Genomic DNA, 21016 nt, shown 5'->3' with positions numbered 1-21016 from the left:
ACCTATGGAAGAGAGGTAAAATAGTAAAATGTATATTCTAATTCCCACCACAGGGGCCTACAACAAATCGGAAATATAAATACATTTATACAAGTGGGTAAAACCACATAAATAAAATGTTTATTAATATAAATGATTTTGATTTTGAACAAAAACAAAGATTTAATCTCCTGCTTATAGAGATACTGTGATTGCTACAATTTGTCAGTTATCTCAACTATGCATTGTGTGGGATCACCCACAAAAACACAATGTAAGCAGTGTCAAGATCAGACAGCAGACATCCATTTTAAGTAACAGGGAGATCCTTCCTGTATTATCAGACTGCCTCAAACATGGTGTTTGTTACTTTCAACAGCAATTTGAGCTCTGAGAATATCAAATGAACTTGCCAGCAATTGGGTAATTACCTTCACAATCAGGGGCAGCTTTACTCCCAGTTGTCCTCCCCTCTTTTTTCTCTATAAAAGAGAACACAACTGGAGATGAACACCATACTTGTAGAGGGCTTACTCTAAATGTGCCAACGAAATGGTCTGCCAAATATCAAGTGTGTATGAACCTTAAGTGTTAATCTCACTTTAAAGATTACTCTAAAACCTGCTTTCAGCAAGTAAAACAGGGGTGGAGGTGCCCAATGCATAAAATATAGGCTAATAAGCTTTTAATCTTATAAGTAGCTGGATAGTTTACTGGTTGATGTGGGAGACCAGGGCTTGAATCCTGGCTAAGGACAGTACCTATTCAATATGGAGTCCTTAGGCAAAACCCTAACCTTTGCTATTCAAAAATGACTAACACTGTAAGACCAAAATGGTGTCTATTAAAATCATATAATCACAATCCCCAAGATGGTACACAAAACACACAGCTGGCTGGGCCACACCTGCACGCATGCAACCATTCGCTCTAGGCACTCCACACCAACCAGGAGTGATATGACTCTACCGGATACTAGTAACAGCTGCTATGCAACAAGCTTCAACTGAGCTGAAGGAAAATACTAATTCAGCTTCACCAAGCAGTGACAGTTCCAGGCAGAACTCACTGTTCAAGGTTTTGCCACAGAGGTAGAACAGAATCTTCCTTGTGATTGCATGAACACAGTTCAATAATGGGATGCAGACAGCAACTTGAACCCATTTATTGAAAAAAAGGTCTTTTTATTAGAGCAAATGAAAATGACTACATGTTTCGTAGGTGCTTGCTCGCTTCCTCAGGTCAGTGAAAAAAAAACAGGTGCCTTAACTGCTAAGGCTGTGTGGCAAGCATGAGCACCTCATTGTGCTTCCAGCAGTTCACCCACCGCACACAACAGAGCTCTTTGGACAAATCCTGACCTACTGTAGTTTCCAGTAAGGGCTAGTTCACACTACGTCCGGAACCGTATCCCTGTCTCAATTTTTGTAAACCGGATCAAACCCAGACAAGGATAGCAATGTTAAAAATAGTAGCCACCTTCACCCAAACAAAAAACTGATCCATATGCGTTTGCAGGGACACGGTTTCAAATCCATTGCGGAGGGTACGGATTTGCAGCATTTCTACAGAAGGCATATGGATCCAGATACACGCAGGGTTAGTGGCAGGCAATAGGATATTGGATCCCCCTCTACACGGGCTGTTTTGGACACAGAAAATGATCCGTTTCTCTGTCCCAGCCTATAAGGGAGAGAGGGGGCCGCCATGCTGGAGAGTGATAGCAGGCAGGATGGGGGTGGCAGCGGTCAGTGGGGAGGGGGGACGCCCCCCCTCCCTCACCTGGGTCCCCCGTCCCCGCTACCCCCTCCAGCTAGTTTCCTCAAAAGTTGTTCCAATGTAAAAGAGAGGGGAGCTTACCTCCTCCTTGTACTTTCTCCACTCGCTGTGTCACTGCCTGCAATGCCGCCCTCCAAAGTATACAGGGCGGCATTGCAGGCAGTGATGCGGCGGAGGAAGTACGAGGAGGAGGAGGTAAGCTCCCCACTCGCCGCTCTTCTACATTTGAAAAACGTTTAGGGAGACTAGTTGGAGGGGGTAGCAGGGACGGGAGACCCGCTGCCACCCCTGTCCTGCCTGCTACCCCCTCCATCCAAAGTGCAAATGGATCATGCTGCGAAAAGCAGCATGGATCTGTTTGTGTTCAGGTTTGGCTAAATCCACGGACTGCTAGGTACATGGACCGCAGGCTCTGTCCTGCAACCGTGCCTAGTGTGTACCTAGCCCAATGAAGAATAAAAGTTTATGGTGCTGATCGCACTGAAAATAGAGTGAGAAGATAAGCGATCCCACCCCATCTAATGTGAAGGTTCTTCTAAAGATCCCTTATACATTTGCCAGTGTTATAAACATGAAATTAACATAGTTGTTATCTTTTATCTATAGGCTGTCAGAAATAGTGGTCTTCTCCTAGACCCCATCTTTATGCGCCACTTGATTGAAAACCTTTCCTTTATTTATTTTTTTTTGGGGGGGGGGGAGGGTACGGGGAGGGGTTTGGGTCCCATGGTGGTCTGTGAGTGACTTTCAGTGGTCAGGTGTGACCCTTTGTTCTGTCCCTCCCTGTCTTTGGTAAAAGTAAAGATCATAGAACTTTCAGGTGTACTGTAAAGTAGAAGGGTTGAAAGTAAGATATAAGGAAAAGGACCTTGGAAGAATAACTGAAACCTAAAAGGCTTGAAAAAAAGAGGATAAAATAAAGATGCATCGATGCCTGAGAAACATCCCATGGATAAAAAAAAGGTAGTCCTCTCCCTCTACTTACATACAGTTAGAGGAACTGTATGCTTTCTCTTGATGTTATAAGTTATGAACAATGAGTGACAGTGTTTATAAGTAACCGTGAAATACTCCAGGCAACATAGATTTTGAAATGTGAAATGATGCATAACTGTATCCTCTCAATTGGGATTGGTAACCTATGGGTTAATAGGACAATGAGAATAGGGCAGCAACATGAAATGCCTCCAATGATGCACTCTGAGGAAGCTTGCATAAGATGGGCCTAATGCATTGTTTTGACAATGTGCCTCCAGATAGAATAATGTCACATACGGTTTTACAAGTAGAATTAAAATGTTTAATAATTGCTCATTTCGTCATTCATTTTTTCACTACTCTAATTTTACTAATTTTAAGAAACCGGGTGAAGAAGTGGTAATAAAAACATGGTTCATTAAGTAACCTCTTTAAAACCATTCATATGTTTTCTTTACATGACCAATACTTAGCATTTTATATTTTTTTTCTTTTTTTGCTTTAGGGCACAGGATATCTTCCGACAAGCTATGCAACACCCTAGTGTACTAGTGGAAGTAGTGCCATCTCGTAACCGTGAGTTGTATGAGAAGGCTGCAATATCTTCATTTTTGGATGATGAAGATGATGATGAAGTTCCAAATATAAAACCCCCTCCTCCACCAACTCAAAGGAAGCTAAGTGGGAAGAGCAATGACCACACTAATGGCTTGGATTCCGCCATGTCTTTACAATCCTCTGCAGGCCCAGGCTTAGCAAGTTCATTACCTTCAGCCTTTTATTCACCTCTAAATTTTGGGGATAAGAAAAGTGGCAAGAAAATGAAGATTGATCTAAAAAAAGGTAACTAAATATGTCTGTTTTTCATTGTTATTATTTTGTATTCAGGGGCTTAACAATATACCATGTAAGGGATGCAGCCGCAGGGGGGCCCGTAGGGGAGAAGTTTCTTTTGCCTGTCCTGAGACACTGACAGCTAAGGGCACAGAGAAAAAGCTTTCTATTATCTGCAAAATTGTTCTAATGACTGCATCTGCTCAGCCACTGATAAGCAATCATACAAAGTTTTGCACACAAAGAGTTGTAGACCATCCCTATTCAGTGTGCAGCAGGGTTTTGTGTACAGCTTCCAGCCCACAACCTCTCTAGCCCTCCCCAAGTGCTGTGCACTGTAGTGATGCTGGAGGAGTCTACAGAGCTAGTTCTGCTACATTAGAGATGGACAGAGTGAGTGTAATAATCGGAGTCTGGGAGTACACTCATCTGTCGGTTTTTCCGTATGCATTTTCTGTACAACATGTATGCTGGGGGGAGGGGGCCCCATCCAAAGATTTGCAGGGGGGGCCCAATGATTTCTAGTTACGCCCTTGTTTGTTTTATTATTCAGTATTTATATAGCACCTCCTCTGCAGCACTCTACAGTGTGTGTGTGTGAATATACATATATACACACATATATACAGGTATATACAAGTTACGAATGCCCAACTTAAGAACGACCCGCCGATACGAACACCCGCCGCGATGGCATCACGCAGCCCGGGGACTACCTCTTCTGCCCCCTTTCCTAATGCAGAGTATACGCAGTAGAATCAATTACTACAATTACAATTATTACAAGTCTCACCTATTCCATGGCGGCTCTGGGCCAATCAGTGGTGTCCTCTCCTCCTTCATTCCTCCTTCCTCCCAGCGGCTTCACTAGTAGTGTCGCGTAATGACGCAATCAGAAGGAGCCGTGGGGTCTCCTTTTGACTGCGTCATTACGCGATGCTACTAGTGAAGCCGCTGGGAGGAAGGAGGAATGAAGGGAGAGAGGATGCTGCTGATTGGCCCGGAGCCACAATGGAATAGGTGAGACTTGTAATTGCTTCTGCTGAGCATACTCTGCATTAGGAAAAGGGGCATGGGGGGCAGAGATGACACAGAGGGGGGGGCACTAGAAGCACAGGGGACAGAGACTTAAGGACACACACACACACACGCACACACACAGTGGGTTGCAAAAGTATTCGGCCCCCTTGAAGTTTTCCACATTTTGTCACATTACTGCCATAAACATGCATCAATTTTATTGGAATTCCACGTGACCAAGACAAAGACCAATACAGAGTGGTGTACATGTGACAATTGGATCGAACATTATTCCAAACATTTTTTACAAATAAATAACTGCAAAGTGGGGTGTGCGTAATTATTCAGCCCCCTGAGTCAATACTTTGTAGAACCACCTTTTGCTGCAATTACAGCTGCCAGTCTTTTAGGGTATGTCTCTAACAGCTTTGCACATCTAGAGACTGAAATCCTTGCCCATTCTTCTTTGCAAAACAGCTCCAGCTCAGTCAGATTAGATGGGCAGCGTTTGTGAACTGCAGTTTTCAGATCTTGCCACAGATTCTCGATTGGATTTAGATCTGGACTTTGACTGGGCCATTCTAACACATAGATATGTTTTGTTTTAAACCATTCCATTGTTGCCCTGGCTTTATGTTTAGGGTCATTGTCCTGCTGGAAGGTGAACCACCGCCCCAGTCTCAAGTCTTTTGCAGTCTCCAAGAGGTTTTCTTCCAAGTTTGCCCTGTATTTGGTTCCATCCATCTTCCCATCAACTCTGACCAGCTTCCCTGTCCCTGCTGAAGAGATGCACCCCCCGAGCATGATGCTGCCACCACCATATTTGACAGTGGGGATGGTGTGTTCAGAGTGATGTGCAGTGTTAATTTTCTGCCACACATAGCGTTTTGCATTTTGTCCTAAAAGTTCCATTTTGGTCTCATCTGACCAGAGCACCTTCTTCCACATGGTTGCTGTGTCCCCCACATGGCTTGTGGCCAGAGCTGGGACAAGGTCCTCCAGCACCCAAGGCTGAGACACAAAGAGCACCCCTCCATCCCTGCCACCCCAGCCGCCACACACTGATTGCTATTAGAATAAGAGGCGCCACAGGGCCCATAACCTCCCCAACACCTTAATCTCTAGTTATCTGACTTGCAGTCACTGCCATGTATCCTCTTTTCTTATTTCTTTCTGCTTCAAACACAATTAGGAATGACAGCTGAATTAATTCTGCGCCCCCTCCTAAACTTCGCCCTGAGGCTGGAGCCTCTCCAGCCTATGCCTCGACCCGGCCCTGCTTGTGGCAAACTGCAAACAGGACTTCTTATGCTTTCCGTTAACAATGCCTTTCTTCTTGCCACTCTTCCATAAAGGCCAACTTTGTACAGTGCATGACTAATAGTTGTCCTATGGACAGAGTCTCCCACCTGAGCTGTAGATGTCCGTAGCTCGTCCAGAGTCACCATGAGCCTCTTGACTGCATTTCTGATCAGCGCTCTCCTTGTTCGGCCTGTGAGTTTAGGTGGATGGCCTTGTCTCTGTAGGTTTACAGCTGTGCCATACTCCTTCCATTTCTGAATGATCGCTTGAACAGTGCTCTGTGGGATGTTCAAGGCTTTGGAAATATTTTTGTAGCCTAAGCCTGCTTTAAATTTCTCAATAACTTTATCCCTGACCTGTCTGGTGTGTTCTTTGGACTTCACGGTGTTGTTGCTCCCAATATTCTCTTAGACAACCTTTGAGGCCCTCACAGAGCAGCTGTATTTGTACTGACATTAGATTACACACAGGTGCACTCTATTTAGTCATTAGCACTCATCAGGCACCCACCTGAAGAGGCACACGGACGCTCACCTCGACCAGCTCCAATTTGCTTATAGGGCGAACAGATCCGTGGAGGACGCCATCAATGCAAGCCTGGCATACATCACAGAGCACCTAGACAACCCTGTCTCCTATGCTAGGATCCTGTTTCTGGACTTTAGCTCGGCGTTCAACACGATCTGCCCAGACATCCTGCTCACCAATCTGGCGCAGCTCGGAGTAGATCCCACCCTTCGAGCATGGATCAAAAGCTTCCTGACAAACAGAACGCAACAGGTGAAGCTCGGCGACTGCTACTCCAGCGTCAGAACAACCAACACTGGGGCTCCACAGGGCTGTGTACTGTCACCGCTATTGTTCTCCCTCTATACCAACAATTGCATATCATCCGCTGTCTCTGTGAAAGTCATCAAATTTGCAGATGACACCACTATCATTGGTCTTATTGGCAGCAACGGAGAGCATGATTACCGCAGCGAAGTTGAGAGAATCTGCAACTGTTGCAGGGACAATAACCTAGTTCTCAATGCTGCAAAGACTGTTGAACTAGTTGTAGACTTCAGGAGGAACCCTCCCCCCCTCCTACCTATCCTCATTGGGGGCACCGAAGTCTCTAGGGTGACATCCGTGCGGTTCCTCGGCACAACTCTCACTAACAACCTGAAGTGGGAACAGAACACCTCCATAATACAGAAGAAATCACAGCAGAGATTGTTCTTCCTGCGCCAACTGAAGAGATTCGGCATGCCCAGGGAGCTGCTGACCAGCTTCTACACTGCCACTATAGAATCCATCCTCTGCTCCTCAGTCATCGTCTGGTACGCGGGCGCAACGGCCAGCGACAAACACAAGTTGCAGAGAGTCATAGCTGATGCAGAGAGAATCATCGGGTCCCCTCTTCCACCTCTTGATCTCCTCCACTCCGCTAGGATGAGGAAGAGGGCCACTGTGATCTCCCGTGACCCCTCCCACCCAGGCAGTCGCTACTTCAAGCTCCTCCCATTGGGCCGCCGCTACAGGTCTGTACCATGCAAAACCACCAGACGGATGAACACCTTCTTCCCTCAAGCGGTTCGGCTGCTTAACGCCAACCTCCACCCACCGGGCTCGCCCACTGGCATGCCCTAGCAGGGTCTCTCTGTTAGCTCTCAACTGCCCAGGGTCTGCACTGGGGCCACCATCACCACCATCATGATTACTACTACTATTATTATTACTATTATTGGACTGCTCCTGTACGGCACGATTAACACTAACCTATGTCCCAGTTCCTGTCAATTGTAAATTGTCTGTGTTGTGCTTCTTGTCAACATGTACTATGCCTATGCCATGTGTACCACAAAAAATTCCGAATATGGCGCTTGCTGTATTTGGCGAAATAAATCTGATTCTGATTCTGATCAGGCAATGTATAGGCAACTGACTGCACTTAGATCAAAGGGGGCCGAATAATTATGCACACACCACTTTGCAGTTATTTATTTGTAAAAAATGTTTGGAATCATGTATGATTTTCGTTTCACTGCTCATGTGTACACCACTTTGTGTTGGTCACGTGGAACTCCAATAAAATTGATTCATGTCTGTGGCAGTAATATGACAAAATGTGGAAAACTTCAAGGGGGCCGAACACTTTTGCATCCCACTGTGTGTGTATGCACGCACGCACGCACGCACACACACGCACACACACGCACACACACACATACGCACACACACACATACGCACACATATACATACACACACATATATACATACACACACATATATACATACACACATATATATACACACAGAGTATATTGTCTTGTCTTTTCACTTAACTGTCCTTCACAGGGGCTCACAATCTAATCCCCACCATAGTCCTATGTCTATGTAGGTATCATGTAGTGTATGTATCCTAGTCTAGGGCCAATATAGGAGAAGTCATTTAACTTATCTCTATGGGTTTTCTTTAACGTGGGATGAAACCGGAGTGCCCGGAGGAAACCCACACAGACATGGGGAGACATACAAACTCCATGCAGATAGTGCCATGGCTGGGATTCAAACTAGGGACCAAGTGCTACAAGGCAAGAGTGCTAACCACTTGCCACCATAATGGTTATTAGCGTTAGGTTGTGTATACTTATGTGTCTGACCAGTGGGGCTGAACAATGTCTAAACTGCAACCCCCACAGGAACCATTACAATCCTCCCATGCATTTAACTTAGCCATTGGAATTATATAATCAATCTGAATATTCTTTATTGTATTAAAGAGGTCTCTCAGATGCCGCCATAACCACCCCAGAGCTTGCCCTTACATGTTTGAAGGTAGTTAACCTCACTTTCCTTAGCAGGAAGTTGGGATGAGCCTCTTGTCCTTAACATTTCACAAGGGTAATATGCAAGATGGGGGTAGGCTGGTACCGCTGTTTTGTAGATTGTCCCAAGTGGTTTAGACCATGTGGGCTGGTATTGCTCATGAGGCATAGCCACATTTTGGTGGATTCAGCCATCCTTTAATTTTTCTTCGCCAATTTGGTTGCAGAACAGTGAGTTAATGGTGATTTTGTAGTGGCATGTTGCGGTTTATTTTCATTCATTATTTAATTTTAAAAAAGTTCATAGGCATGCACAGGTACTGTTCCTCAAAAGTAACATCAATGGCCTATGCACTGCTTAGCCTCCAAATATATGATGAATGCTTGGGCTGTCAGTAGCAGCTGGTCATGGCTCCCAAAGTGTGTTGGACTTTACACAGGCTCTTGCTTAGTTAGTGATCACAGGAGCACAGAAGTGAGATATTCTGAAATGTAATACTTAACATAAAAGGAAATATCAGGGAAATCGATCAAAATGAGATCTACTTACCTGGGGCTTTCTCTAGCCCGTGGTAGGCTATGTGTCCCTCGCTGCGGCTCTGCTCCCAGCTGGTGATGCAGTGACCGACTTGAGGTCGGTATCTTCTGCTCAAGCTCGTGGCCACGCCGGGAGATTTGTGCTCAGGTGCAGTACTTCTGTGCTTTCGCAGACGCAGAAGATACCAAACTCGCTGGTTCGGCTTCTGCTATGGAGGGGAGACCGGTTGAGAGCGGAGCTTCAGCGAGAGACACATAGCCTTACAGGTGCTGGAGAAAGCCCCAGGTAAGTAGATCTAATTTTGGTCAAATTCACTGATATTTCCTTTAAGGTGTTAATCAAAGATTAAAAGAAAATCTGCTTTACATTTTTGTTTTCCGTACTTGTGGAATGTAGAAGACATGTAGGCCAATGCTCCTATTTCTTTTACATAATTGTGCTGGCAAACTTCTTTCTAGGTGCAGATGGACTTGGATTCACAGTAGTCACCAGAGACTCCACAGTACATGGACCTGGTCCTATTTTTGTGAAAAACATTCTTCCAAAAGGAGCAGCCATAAAAGATGGCTGTTTGCTGTCTGGAGACCAAATTATGGAGGTAAGTAAATTTTTGACTACAATACCTATCGCCACATAATGACTGTTTCAGACACAGATGCCTTATGCTGCTATATTTACTGTCCGCATTCCAGTGCATATCCACTGCTCTATCTGGTGTGCATTTCGCCGCGGCAATACCTCCAGTTGCGCTCTTCCAGTCATGTTATTGTCGCCATTCTATACTTAAAGAGGAACTCCAGCCTAAACAAACATACTGTCATTAAGTTACATTAGGTATGTTAATTAAAATAGATAGATAATATAATCTCTTACCCACACTGTTTTAAAAGAACAGGCAAATGTTTGATTTCATGATGGCAGCCATCTTTTTGGTTGAAAGGAGGTGACGGAGCACGAGACACAGTTACAACTGTCCTGTGTCCTGAGCACCTCTCCCAGTTGCTAGGCAACGTGAATAACATAGGAAATCCTATCATGATTTTTTCTTTGATGGGTGGAGCTTAGATAAAAATGAGACTTTTATAAGAAAAACAAAGTTCTGATGCTGTGAAGCTGTTAAAGAAACACCAAGCCTTTTCAGTTCTGCTGAGTCAATTTTTAGTCCGGAGGTTCACTTTAACGGCGCTCAAAGCATCCATAGTTTGCCGGGCTTTGGAGTCTGCTAAGAGCAACTTGGCAGTCACAATGCATATCGGTTCACTTGATCAGCAGGTGATCCTACTCATTGCTGCACAGTGGATCCATTGACTTTATTTCCTACATGCTGGGCTAAAAAGCACCACTATGTACTTTTGCTGCAGCTTTGCACTATTTCTTTGCTGATCATTGTGTTGTGTTGTGTTCTTTCATCACCTGGTAGATTACTATAGGTGGTTCTGTTTATCTGAATATTTACATGGAAAACACTTGGTTGAGTATTTTTTCACCCCTTTAATGTATTTGATGGAGTGTACTAATTATTTTGCACTATTAGCACTTTAGAGCAATATCTATTCAGGATCAAGTACCTTTTGAATGTATGTTTTAGCACAGCATGGTTTTGCAATAAAATTTCACACAGGCACTTTTTTTTTTTCTTGAAATCCAGGTTTCATCCAGGCGGGGGGTACACCTTGCAACCACCTAGGATAAATTATATATGACATTGACTGCTAGTTAACTGTTCAATATTATTATATACTACTTGATTTGATGATAATCTGTACATGTAATATCAGAACTATACACAGACCTTTTAAGTGTTTTTAAAATTATGATTATTGTTTATATATATATATGTGTGTTTTTGGTATTATTATAACTATAAAATTGACTTAGTGGTGCTGTATTTTGGACTCTTTGGGGGAGCATGCTGGTTGTAAATATTTCTAGCTTACAGCACATTAAATTGTGATGGTGCAGATTTTGCATATTTATTTTTTCCCCACAAAACATATCCCAAACTGTTCTTAGGACATCTTGTATAGCTAGCTGTTATTCTGTCATCTCTGTGTCTCAGCTACTTGGTCAATTTATGTTTCAGTTAGGTAAACTTAATGATAGATTGGGAGGTAGATCAAGTTCAGGAATCAGCTTAATGTTAGGGATTTGGTTAGGTAAAATATTAAGTTATGTACTTTGGGAGAGCAAGGATGAATATTATATTAAGACTGTGAACCTGATCCTGGGAACACCCACCTATGGGCTCAAATCTTCAAATGTGTGCCTTGATCCTCTCCCCTGTACCACGGGGCCACAGTCCAAGTCTCCAACGAAGGATCGGCACCACAATCAGTATTAATAGCTCAAATACTTTATTCAATCCATTCAAAGACCAGCAACAACAGTTGCTGGTCTTTTAATTGATTGAATAAAGTATTTGAGCTATTAATACTGATTGTGGTGCCGATCCTTCGTTGGAGACTTATTATATTAAGACTGTAAGGGAGGTGACAGTCAGGATCTAAGATAAGGTTAAGTATGGGATAGGAAGAAGATAATGGTCAAGCAATATAGCTGTTGGTGAAGCTAGGTCAGGGTCATGAAAACTATTGGTTAACTGGGGACAGACCATTCCAGGCATGAATCCATAGTTGGGCCATTGCCACAACTTGGACAACAGTTTTCAACCCAGACACCCCCAATGAAGCTTGTTAGCAAATGGTGGTAAATCAAGTAGGCAGACACCTGTGGCAGCAGCAGGTTCTAAGCAGCAATCGTAAAGCCGCAGTTGGGCCTTCGCCACAACTCGGACAACACAGTTTTCAACCCGGACACCCCTGATGGCAGCAGGTTAGCAAGTGATGACAAATCAGGTAGGCAAACACCTGTGGCAGCAGAAGGTTCCAGGCAGCAGTTGTGAAGCTTTCAACCCAGACACCCACGATGGCAGCAGGTTAGCAAGTGGTGGCAAATTAGGCGCGTAGACAAGTATTATACATCGCATAAAAAAAAAATTGGGAGTCTTGAGGGAGGAAGAGGGGTCCCAGTTCAGGTCCTCTTAACAACAGGGGACAGGAAATCGCCTTCAACCCAAGCCTTGTTCATCTTCTTGACCTTGATTCTTTCCATCGACTCGGTGGACAGACAGGAGCACTTCTTGGTGACCATGCCACCAGCCGCACTGAAGCTCCTCTCAGACTGCACACTGGAGCAGGAGGGGGGGCAGCGAGGACTTCCAGGGCGTGCTAAGGATAGCTTTCTCCAGGTGTCCTGTCTGGAAACCCAGTACTCCGTGGGGTTGTCAGTGTTCATGTTGTCAAATGCAATGACCCCATGTTTTCGGCCACAATACGGATAAGCCACTGGCGTTGACTGGAGAATTCTGCCAAATCTCCTGTGGGCAGCTCTGATATAAGGCCCTTATTAGACCCAGCAGATTTCCAGGGCAGCTGGTACTACTGAACACAGGCACCTGCTGGGCCGGCTGAACAGGGACATGTGAGGTGCAAAAGCTGGGGGAAGGCTTACTCCAGTCAATGAACAAGGGCCTCCTGCAACTCCCTTGCTCGCTCCTCCTGCTGTCTACGAGGGACAAATTGCCCCAGCTTCCACTTCAGTCAAGGGTTTAGATTTAGGGCGACCCACAGATCCTCCCTTACCTTCATCTGAATCAACCGGGGTGTCCCTACAGAGGCAGCACTGCATATGAGTGGGGGTCCACAGAGGCACACCTTTATGGCCAGACAAGACCTTGCCATCCTTTCACTGCTGCTGATGCCACTGACTCTCCAAATTCTCCCAACCCTGAACTAGTGCAGCTATACTTGGACACTCCCCCTTGTACTCAGCAAGGTCAGGCAACGCCACCTCATCTTTTATCCCCTGCATCTCCTCCCCAAAGGTTGTGAGCCCCCCCCCCCCCTCTTCTGATCCCCCTCTTCCAGGGCAGCCTCTCCCTGTACTAGATCACACAGTGCCCTGTCCGGCAGAAAAATTATTGGGAGCCAGCTGCAGATGGAACCATGCTCCCTGCTCACCAGGTTGGTTACTTGCAGGAATGGAGGCGATTCCAGGCAGACCTGCTGCATCTGCCCCCACTCTGCAGAAGTTATCACACGGAATGTTGTGACGCTGGCAATGTTCTGCTCCAGGATGTAATGGGACATGGCCCTCCTGTGCTTTCAAAGTTGCCAACGTTTGACAGTCAGCCGAGAGTCTGGGGGGTGGCATGCCCTGACGCTGCTGCAGGTCAATTTGTATGTAGGAGGATCAGTTTGTATTTTTGAGACCACGTGAAAATGTAATGTTGTGCAAAAATCATTGTCAAACATTATTATATTAAAAATCACAAACAAAAAAAAAATATGTTAACCACTTCGCGTCCCTGGGGTTTTCCCCCTAAAAAACCAGAACAATTTTCTACATTTCACATTCATTTGCCAATACCTTAATCACTACTTATCATACATAAATGATCTATACCTTGTATTTTCCGCCACCAATCAGGCTTTCTTTGGGTGGTACTTTTTGCTAAGAATTATATTCTTTTCTATGCATTTTAAAGGGAACAAGGGGTAAAAAATGAAAAAAAAGTCATTATTTCCCAGTTTTCAGCCATTATAGTTTGAAAATAAAAGTTGCTGCTGTAAGTTAAAGCCACACATTTTATTTTTCCATTCGATCTGGTTATTTCACCATTTAAAATTCAATCCTAGTACAATGTATGATTACAATAAATTATTTGGAAATAAAATGCATTTTTTCAGTTTGTGTCCAATTTTTATTGTTATTTTTTTTCCTCGTTTATAATTCGATCCCCCCCCCCCCAGTTAGCCAGATGTGCACCTACATATGCCTCCCTCCCCCATAGTTGGTCAGATGTGCCTCTGGATACCCCCCCCCCCAGCCAGGCCTTAGTACCCCTCCCCCCCAGCTAGCAAGATGTGGACATTTATCTATTCACCCCCCCCCCCCTCCATAGCCAGGTGTGCCTGCGCCCCTTTAACCCCCTCCCCTGTTGATCCTGTGTTGCTTCCCGAACCCTTCCCCCCCCCCCCACAGAGCAGCGGGGTTTCTTTAATGCTCCCCATCCATCCCCCCCCCCCCCCCTTGCAGAGATCGGCGGCGCAGGGAAGCTATGAAAAGTCTTACCTAATCTTGTTCCTGCGGCGGCGATCGGCTCCCCTCCATTCAGTACCGCTGACAGCCTCTGTGCAGAATGGATCGGGTCCCGGCTTGATGACGTCATTAAGCCGGGACCCGATCCATTCTGCACATAGAGGCTGTCAGCGGTACTGAATGGAGGGTAGCCGATCGCCGCCGCAGGAAAAAGATTAGGTGAGACTTTTCATAGCTTCCCTGCGCCGCCAATCTTTTCAAGGGAGGGGGTGGGGGGTTGTAATTACAGGGGATCGGGCTTGGGTGGGGAGATCGGACACCTGGGAGGGGATCCTTCATTAGTGTAGTTAGAGGAAGGGGGGTTGATGAGCCCAGGTGCGTGCTAGCACGCAGGCTGTGCTCATTTAAAGGGGGCAACTTATAATCATGTCATGTGGCTTTCACAAGCCACTTGCAATGACGTGATTATACTGTAGCTGGGACATGAACTGGTTAAAAGATCTTAGTTTGTCAAAAAAAAAGCCAAGACCGAGATCTTCATAAGATTCACAACTGAAAGATCATGCAATTTTGAACAAACAGGAAGTGCTTTGTTATATATAGTTTTAGACAGTTTAAGGCAGTTTGACCCTTCATCAGGCCTTTACAAAGCATATATGAATCAGGTGCGGGTCGATGAGCAGGCACACACCCCAAAATCAAGCAAGATGCCAAGGAAATGAAAAATAGGGCATTTGTTCCAACCAGACGCACCTGTACCTCTCTGATGGCTAGTCCAGCGACGTGAGCTGTAAAAATCAGAATGCATAATCTTTGCATTATAGTTACTTTCTTTTTAAGGTTAATGTATGGATTTAGTACTATTGCTTCATAGATGCTTTCTCTTTAAGGTTAATGGTATACCAATTGCTGGAAAAACACAAGAAGAGCTTGTAGCCATGCTACGGAGTACCAAGCTTGGTGAAACAGTTTCCCTGGTAGTTGGCCGACAGGAAGAAGCTTTCTTACCTCGAGAACTGGTAATTCCTTTTTTTTTTCTATCAAACAGCTTTATTGAACTTATAAAAGAAAACAATACATGAAAGTTAGAGATTTCCATCACACTATAACTTTAAATACATTGTATGCTGTGTTGCCAGACTGACCACGTCTCAGAGAGACGCCAGACCACAGGCAATAAGATCAGCTTACACTTTATCAAAATCAAACAATGATTTACTATCAGTCCATGAAATTTGATTTTCAACCCCTGGTGACATCATAAGCTATGGGATGTGATTTTGTCATGGGTATCACACAGCATCTGATTTATGGAGAAGTCCATGAATATATCCAACTCCAGAGAAAATGTATGGATGATTTAAAACAGCCATGACAAGTCATAAAATGTAACCCGGCAGGATTTAAAAAGCACACTGAGGTAAAGTGGCATGCTGATTTGATCCCAGCATGATAAATGCACAGCCAGGCTTGTTGGCAGTTATTCTGTTACTCTGCTAGCCTCAGTAAACAATTTCTGTAATTTCTAATGAGTGAAACATTCTGTAATTATAACAAAACTGATTTCACACTGTAGTTTTATTTTGCAGACTTGAATGTTCTTGTAGACTGCTAAAAAAAAAGTGTATCCTTGTGTGCACTTTCCCCATCTTTACAGCGTGCAGTATTGCAGTCACTTCACAACAGAGAGTTAACATCTCAAGATGTTTCTGAAATTTCTGAAAGTATACGCTGTAGAAAACATGGTTATAAACCATCTTGTGTTTTTTGCTAATTTCGGTGCAGTTTCTGTTTTTTCCATGTCACCACCTGGACACTTTCACCTAATTTAGTTAGGGGAAATACGGTGACCACACTCACAGATTTTTCCTTGATGTGGCAAAATCAATCAGTTACTCTCTGATCAGAATGTAATCAGATCCTGAACAATTTCTACCACACATAGAACATCAATATTCAATAGATTTCAGCAGGAAATATATTAAAATTGATCAAACCACAGTGTGGCACGTTTTGATATTGTGCACCATGACGGCCCATTGACTGACCACTTCTGCTCAGTTCTGATCATTGGAAATTTTCTGGCTTGTCATATCAATAGTTTGGAATGATTTTAGGTTAAAATCAATTGAAATTTGATCTAGTGGATATGCTGGGGCCATAGATTTCCGGCAGATCTTATCCAGCGCCGACCCGGCCATGACGCTAAGTGATGCATTTGCGCCTGGTGGCAAGGGTCTTGCCCGCTCCCTCCCTACGGCCACCGATTATATCACCTTGTATCAGCTGCTTCATCTACAGTCCCCATCCCACTTGCATGCCACCACCACTCGCGGATACACGCAGACCTCAGATCAGAGAGCCCCGCTGAGCCGCTATGACAGTGGCCCGCCTCTTATCAGCGCATATACTGAAAGTAATTTCTTCCTGCATATGCGCTGCTACGGAAGCCGCTCTCCTGTTACAGCGGCTCAACTGGTTGCTCTGATGGGAGGTCTGTGTGTAGCGGCGAGCGGCGGCATGCAAGAGGGATGGGGACTGCAGAGGAAGCGGCCACAGGGAAGGTAATACGATTGGCAGCCGTGTGGGGTGCAGTCACTGTGGGCAACTATATTACCTGTACTGGGGCAACTATACTACCTATGCTGGGGCAACTATACTACCTATACTGGGAAACTATACTAGCTACCTATACTGGTGCAACTATACCACTTATACTAGGGGCAACTATACTAGCTATCTATACTAAGGCAACTACACTACCTATACTGGGGCAACTATATTAGCTACCTATACTGGGGCAACTATACTACCTATTCTGGAGCAACTATACTAGCTACCTATACTGGGGCAATTATACTAACTATACTGTGGCAACTATACTACCTATACTTGGGGCAATTATATCAGCTACCTGTACTGGGGAAACTATACTGGAGGCAGCTATGCTAGCTACCTATGCAAGGGCAACAATATTGGCTACCTATACTGGGGGCAACTATACTAGCTTCCTATACTAGGGTAACTATACTGGCTACCTATACTGGAGGCAACTATTCCTGGCTACCTTATACAGGGGGCACCTATACCTGGCTACCTACCTAGCTATACTGAGGGTGAACATTTTCAGGTGTTGTGCGATCATTCTAAATCGGGGGTGGGGGGGCCTCACAAGTTTGCCTTAATGTATTGAACCATCCCTGATCTTATCAGAACTAACAAAGCTGCTGCGAATTAACCACTTCACCTCCAAGGGTTTCCCCCCTTAAAAAAAACAGAGAACCAGAATTGCATAAATTAGGCAGCATTCAGGTGGGAGGCTTTGGTCAGACATATTCATAGATTATGTCACTAGCAGGACTGCTCTGTGCAGGGGAGTCTCTCTAATCTGTCACCCGCATCCTGGAAGCTGCAAAAAAATTCTCTCACTGGCCGGGGCTCCCAAATCACCATGCGATACCTAACGGAAAGTGCGGGGGTGGCCCCGGGACTCTTGCCACTAGGGAATTCACCCCCACTGCCTCTGTATTGAATGCAACACACACATTTGCTCACTCCCAGCTCTAGCAATTTCCTACCTTTATTTGGTCAGCGGGTGCCTGTCAGCCAATCAAGTGAACAGTTATACACCCTTTGGCTGCCGTGCCAAATCTAGCAGGAATTGCATAAATTAGGCAGCGTTCAGGTGGGAAGCTTCAGTCAGACGTAATCATAGATTATGTCACTAGCAGGACCGCCCCGTGAAAGTACTGCTCCCACAGGGGTCCCTCCCTACATATCTGTTTGCAATTTCATTAATCTGCCATTTGTGATCTGCTGAGGTTTGCCCTTAGTTTTTGTGGCTATAATAAGTCACAACTCATCAGAAAAAAGAATATTACACCGATAGAGTAAATGAACTACTGTATATCACTGCAGATGAGTGCTTATCCAGGAGTGATGTTTAGGATTCGAGTTATGCATGGAAGTGTGGCAGTAACTATAATTTCCTCTCCTGGCAAGCCAATAAAGAGGGAACCCAAGTGTCACTGGAGCATTCTAGCCATCACAAAGTCATCTATAGATTCAAATTGACAGCTACTGATGTAATCAACAGAAAATGAGAAGCACACTGCATATCGCTAATTCTCAAATTCGCATCTCAGACATCAGTCTTGGAGCAAAGTTTAAAGCTCAACATTTCACAACTTCCCTGATATATCTCAAGTTTTGACATTAATCTGAACCTATATTGTTACCGTTATGTTCTTGGTTTTAATCTGTCAGATTAAACGCTTCTTTTGAATCTGATATAACTCATGATTTTGTTTTACTGTAATCTCTTTTTTGATGTGTTCAACATCATTGCAACCGTACAATTCTTGATATTATAATGGTATTCATCTGCCTGCTTGACCAGGTTGCAAAGCCATTTCTCAATTGTACTATTTAAACTTATAATAAACAAATAAAAAAAAAACAAATAAATAAAACCTCTGGAATGCCAACTCCCAGGCTAGCTCGCCTTTTAGTTTGAGTCCGCCAGGAGAAAAGCGCGATATAAATGTTATTTGTCTTGTCCTGTCTTAGTTGTTTAGACAAGCCTAGACAAAAGTGATACTTTAAGAAAGTGTTGTCCCATTTTGTGTCCCCACTGCAGGGATGAAAGTCAGACATATTTCTCCATGGAGTGGCAGGGCAAGGATGATAGCACATTAACAGCTCATAGTGTTGCACTGCATGAAGTTATGCAACGTTACAGTTTAATCAATTCTTCCATAGGTTTTCTTGTGAAATCTATTGAAAATCAATGGGCAGTGTGTGGTGGGGATTGATACTGATCTGAGAGGGATTGATCTTTTTGCCACATTGGTTAGCAGTCGATTAGTGTGTAGGGTAAAACACACTGTAGGATTTACCACATTTAAACTTACTAGGGGATCTTACATTTTGCACATGCCACAATTACTATTTAAAGTTTTTTTTAAATAAATGTGATTGTGCATTAGCCAACATTTTGTTGTACACATAGTTTCCTACAGTGATTGTTTACTGCTTTTCACTTACAAAATAAACAATATGTGTAATTTGTCCTGTTTTTATCACAAAGCAGTAGGCCAAATATGGTAGCCTGTGTACAGTGTTTGTGTAGTTGTAGACAGAATAGTCACAGTTCTAGTTTGTTAGTCAATGTTGTGTCTGTACTACATTTGTATTTTACAAATGTAATTTATTCAGAAGAAGGGGTTGATATTTTTAACATGCTTCATATTTGTTTACAGATTTTCTGTACCACTCTATTTTACATTCTAGAGAAGACCATTTTTCATACTTATCAGATTGTCATTGAGTGATCTCTTGCATTTCCTTCCTGCACTCTGAGGTTTATATTAGTTGTCTTCCTTCGTTTCTATCTGTAACTCATAGCCTCTTCCATTTGTATTTAATCCTCTGCTGGCATGAGACATATCAGTTCCAATATAGACAAAGAATCTACTGTCCTGCCTTATCTTGATTTATGCTGGTGTGTACATTTGACCTTTTATTGAGGAACAGGCAGGATGAAGGTCTGGTCAAATGCTTCCTTTTCCTGTCTATCAGCAAGAAATTACCCAGTGTCACCAGCACACCAGTATGAGTCATGTGCAATGCTCAGAATGGCCTTTCTAATGCTTTCATCTAGTATATCACTTTCTTTCTAGCACAAGTCCCAATCTTCCGGTTTCCTTTTTGTTTTTACTCTCTCCTGATATTATGTGACTTGGTGTATAAGCCATTTGGAAAGTCAATTCTCCTGATTTTAACCTTTTTTTAAGCATATTCTGTTTTTCATTGTGTTAAAATTTTAGTATACATAAAATAAATTAAAACCTATTTTATAATGCAGTATATTTTAATTTTATATTATTTATTTTACACCTTTCTTAGATGCAGCCATGTCGGCACTAGTATTTTATGTACAGTTGTACTCATTAGTTTACATACTCTGGGAGAATGTATTATTTATTGACCATTTTTTTATACAATATGAATAACACAAAAACATGTCTTTCACTCATGGTTATTGGTTGGCTGAAGTCATGTATTGTCAAACAATAGAGATGGCCCGAACCTCCGATTTTAGGTTCGTGAACCTGCCACGAAAGTTCGGGTTCACGCAAACTTTTGCGAATCGCAATAGACTCAATGGGGAGGCAAAACTTGGAAAACTAGAAAAGTGTATGCTGGCCACAAAAGTGATGGAAAAGATGTTTCAAGGGGTCTAACACCTGGAGGGGGGCATGGCGGTATGGGATAGATGCCAAAAGTACCGGGGAAAAATCTGGATTTGACGCAAAGCAGAATTTTAAGGACAGAAATCACATTGAATGCTAAAGTGCTTTAACCACTTGAGGACCACAGTCTTTTCGCCGCTTAAAGGAATACTATCGATGTATGCATTTATTTTTAAATGCTGTATGTTGTAGCACACATTAGGGCAAGTACTAGGAGCAATTTGATTCCTCACACAGCTCAGCCTCTCAGCTGTAAAATCCTCCGTCAGTTTTGGCGTCAGTGTTGGATACAAAATGTATCTAAATACTGGGCTCCCAGAGGGCTAGACCATGTCTTTGCACAGGGGCGTTGCTATCAACTCCTCAGTTTATAGTTTAATTATCACCTTGCTGAAATAATCTTATTGATATGGTGGTAAGG

At 43.7% G+C, this 21016-nt stretch overlaps 1 protein-coding gene across 2 annotated transcripts in view; it reads left to right on the top strand.

Annotated features, from left to right (window-relative positions):
- PARD3B (par-3 family cell polarity regulator beta) overlaps positions 1-21016 on the top strand; it is an 807407-nt gene that overhangs the window by 487154 nt on the left and 299237 nt on the right. For both annotated transcript variants that reach the window (XM_068245009.1, XM_068245008.1), the window contains 3 exons: positions 3242-3579; positions 9700-9839; positions 15232-15360. In XM_068245009.1, coding sequence (XP_068101110.1) covers positions 3242-3579; positions 9700-9839; positions 15232-15360 — 607 coding nt within the window. The remainder of the gene's footprint in view (positions 1-3241; positions 3580-9699; positions 9840-15231; positions 15361-21016) is intronic.

The sequence above is a fragment of the Hyperolius riggenbachi genome, chromosome 7 (genome assembly GCF_040937935.1).
Source record: "Hyperolius riggenbachi isolate aHypRig1 chromosome 7, aHypRig1.pri, whole genome shotgun sequence".
Classification (NCBI taxonomy): domain Eukaryota; kingdom Metazoa; phylum Chordata; class Amphibia; order Anura; family Hyperoliidae; genus Hyperolius; species Hyperolius riggenbachi.
Note: the sequence above shows the minus strand (reverse complement) of the source record. Positions and strands in the feature narration are given on the sequence as shown.